Genomic DNA, 1202 nt, shown 5'->3' with positions numbered 1-1202 from the left:
ATGGCAACTGCAAACAATGTTACAGAAATAATTTTCTTGGGCTTATCCCAGAATCAGCATGTACAGAAGGTCATCTTTGTGATGTTTCTCCTGATGTACACAGCCATTGTGCTGGGCAATGGCCTTATTGTGGTGACTATTGTGGCCAGCAAAGGGCTTTCTTCCCCCATGTATTTCTTCCTCGGCTACTTGTCATTTGTAGAAGTCTGCTACTGTTCTGTCACAGCCCCCAAACTCATCTTCGACTCTTTGCTCAAGAAGAAAGCCATTTCCCTTCAGGGTTGCATCACACAAATATTTTTCCTTCATTTCTTTGGTGGCACTGAAATCTTCCTTCTGACAGTGATGGCCTATGACCGCTATGTCGCCATCTGCAAGCCTTTGCACTATGTCACTATCATGAACCGAAGAGTGTGTGGCCTCCTGGTGGGGGCAGCATGGAGCGGGGGTTTGCTGCATTCTGCTGGACAAACTTTCCTCATTTTTCAGTTACCATTTTGTGGTCCCAACATCATTAACCACTACTTCTGTGACGTCCATCCAGTGTTGAAGCTGGCTTGCTCAGACACCTTCCTCATTAGCCTGTTAGTCATTATCAATGGTGGCTCCATCTCAGTGATCAGCTTTGCAGTGCTTTTGGCTTCTTATGTGGTCATTCTGAATTCTCTGAGGAGCCACACAGCAGAAGGACGACATAGGGCACTTTCTACTTGTGCCTCTCACCTGGCTGTGGTGGGTCTGTTTTTTATACCCTGCTCTTTTGTCTACATGAGACCCTGTATCACCTTCCCTGTAGACAAGGTTGTGGCTGTGTTTTATACAGTTGTCACACCTCTCTTGAACCCCATTATTTACTCTTTCAGAAACACTGAGGTGAAAAATGCCATGAGGAGACTCGTGGGGAGGAAGGTGACTTGGGAAGAGAAATAGAAAATGTAGGCAAAAGACAGAAAATAGAGATGGGAGGTTGGGGGTACCTCAGGTCCCACTCAGTCTCTACCTTGTTTGAAAGTGCCTTTTTTTGACTTTTCCATTTCCTCATCTTTCTGACAATAAAAAAAAGAGTGAAGATATCTAGAATGAAGAAAAGAGATAGTCTAGTGCCACAGTGTCCTGTGGTAGATTGGCAAGTCTGGAGAAAGTGAACTTCTTCAGAACCCCAAGTCAGTCTGCAAAAGTTGAGGAGGAAGATAAAGAAGGGA

The 1202-nt window shown here is 44.9% G+C and overlaps 1 protein-coding gene across 1 annotated transcript; it reads left to right on the top strand.

The window, feature by feature from the left end:
- On the top strand, positions 1 to 930 carry LOC110289748 (olfactory receptor 4X1-like). Its single transcript, XM_021156114.1, has one exon. It carries the CDS (start codon positions 1 to 3, stop codon positions 928 to 930), a length of 930 nt encoding a protein of 309 aa, XP_021011773.1.
- The last annotated feature ends 272 nt before the right edge of the window (positions 931 to 1202 follow it).

The sequence above is a fragment of the Mus caroli genome, chromosome 2 (assembly GCF_900094665.2).
Source record: "Mus caroli chromosome 2, CAROLI_EIJ_v1.1, whole genome shotgun sequence".
Classification (NCBI taxonomy): Eukaryota; Metazoa; Chordata; class Mammalia; order Rodentia; family Muridae; genus Mus; species Mus caroli.
Note: the sequence above shows the minus strand (reverse complement) of the source record. Positions and strands in the feature narration are given on the sequence as shown.

Coding starts and splice junctions, on each gene's coding strand:
- LOC110289748 (XM_021156114.1), top strand. CDS start 1: ATGGCAACTGCAAACAATGTTACAGAAATAATTTTCTTGGGCTTATCC.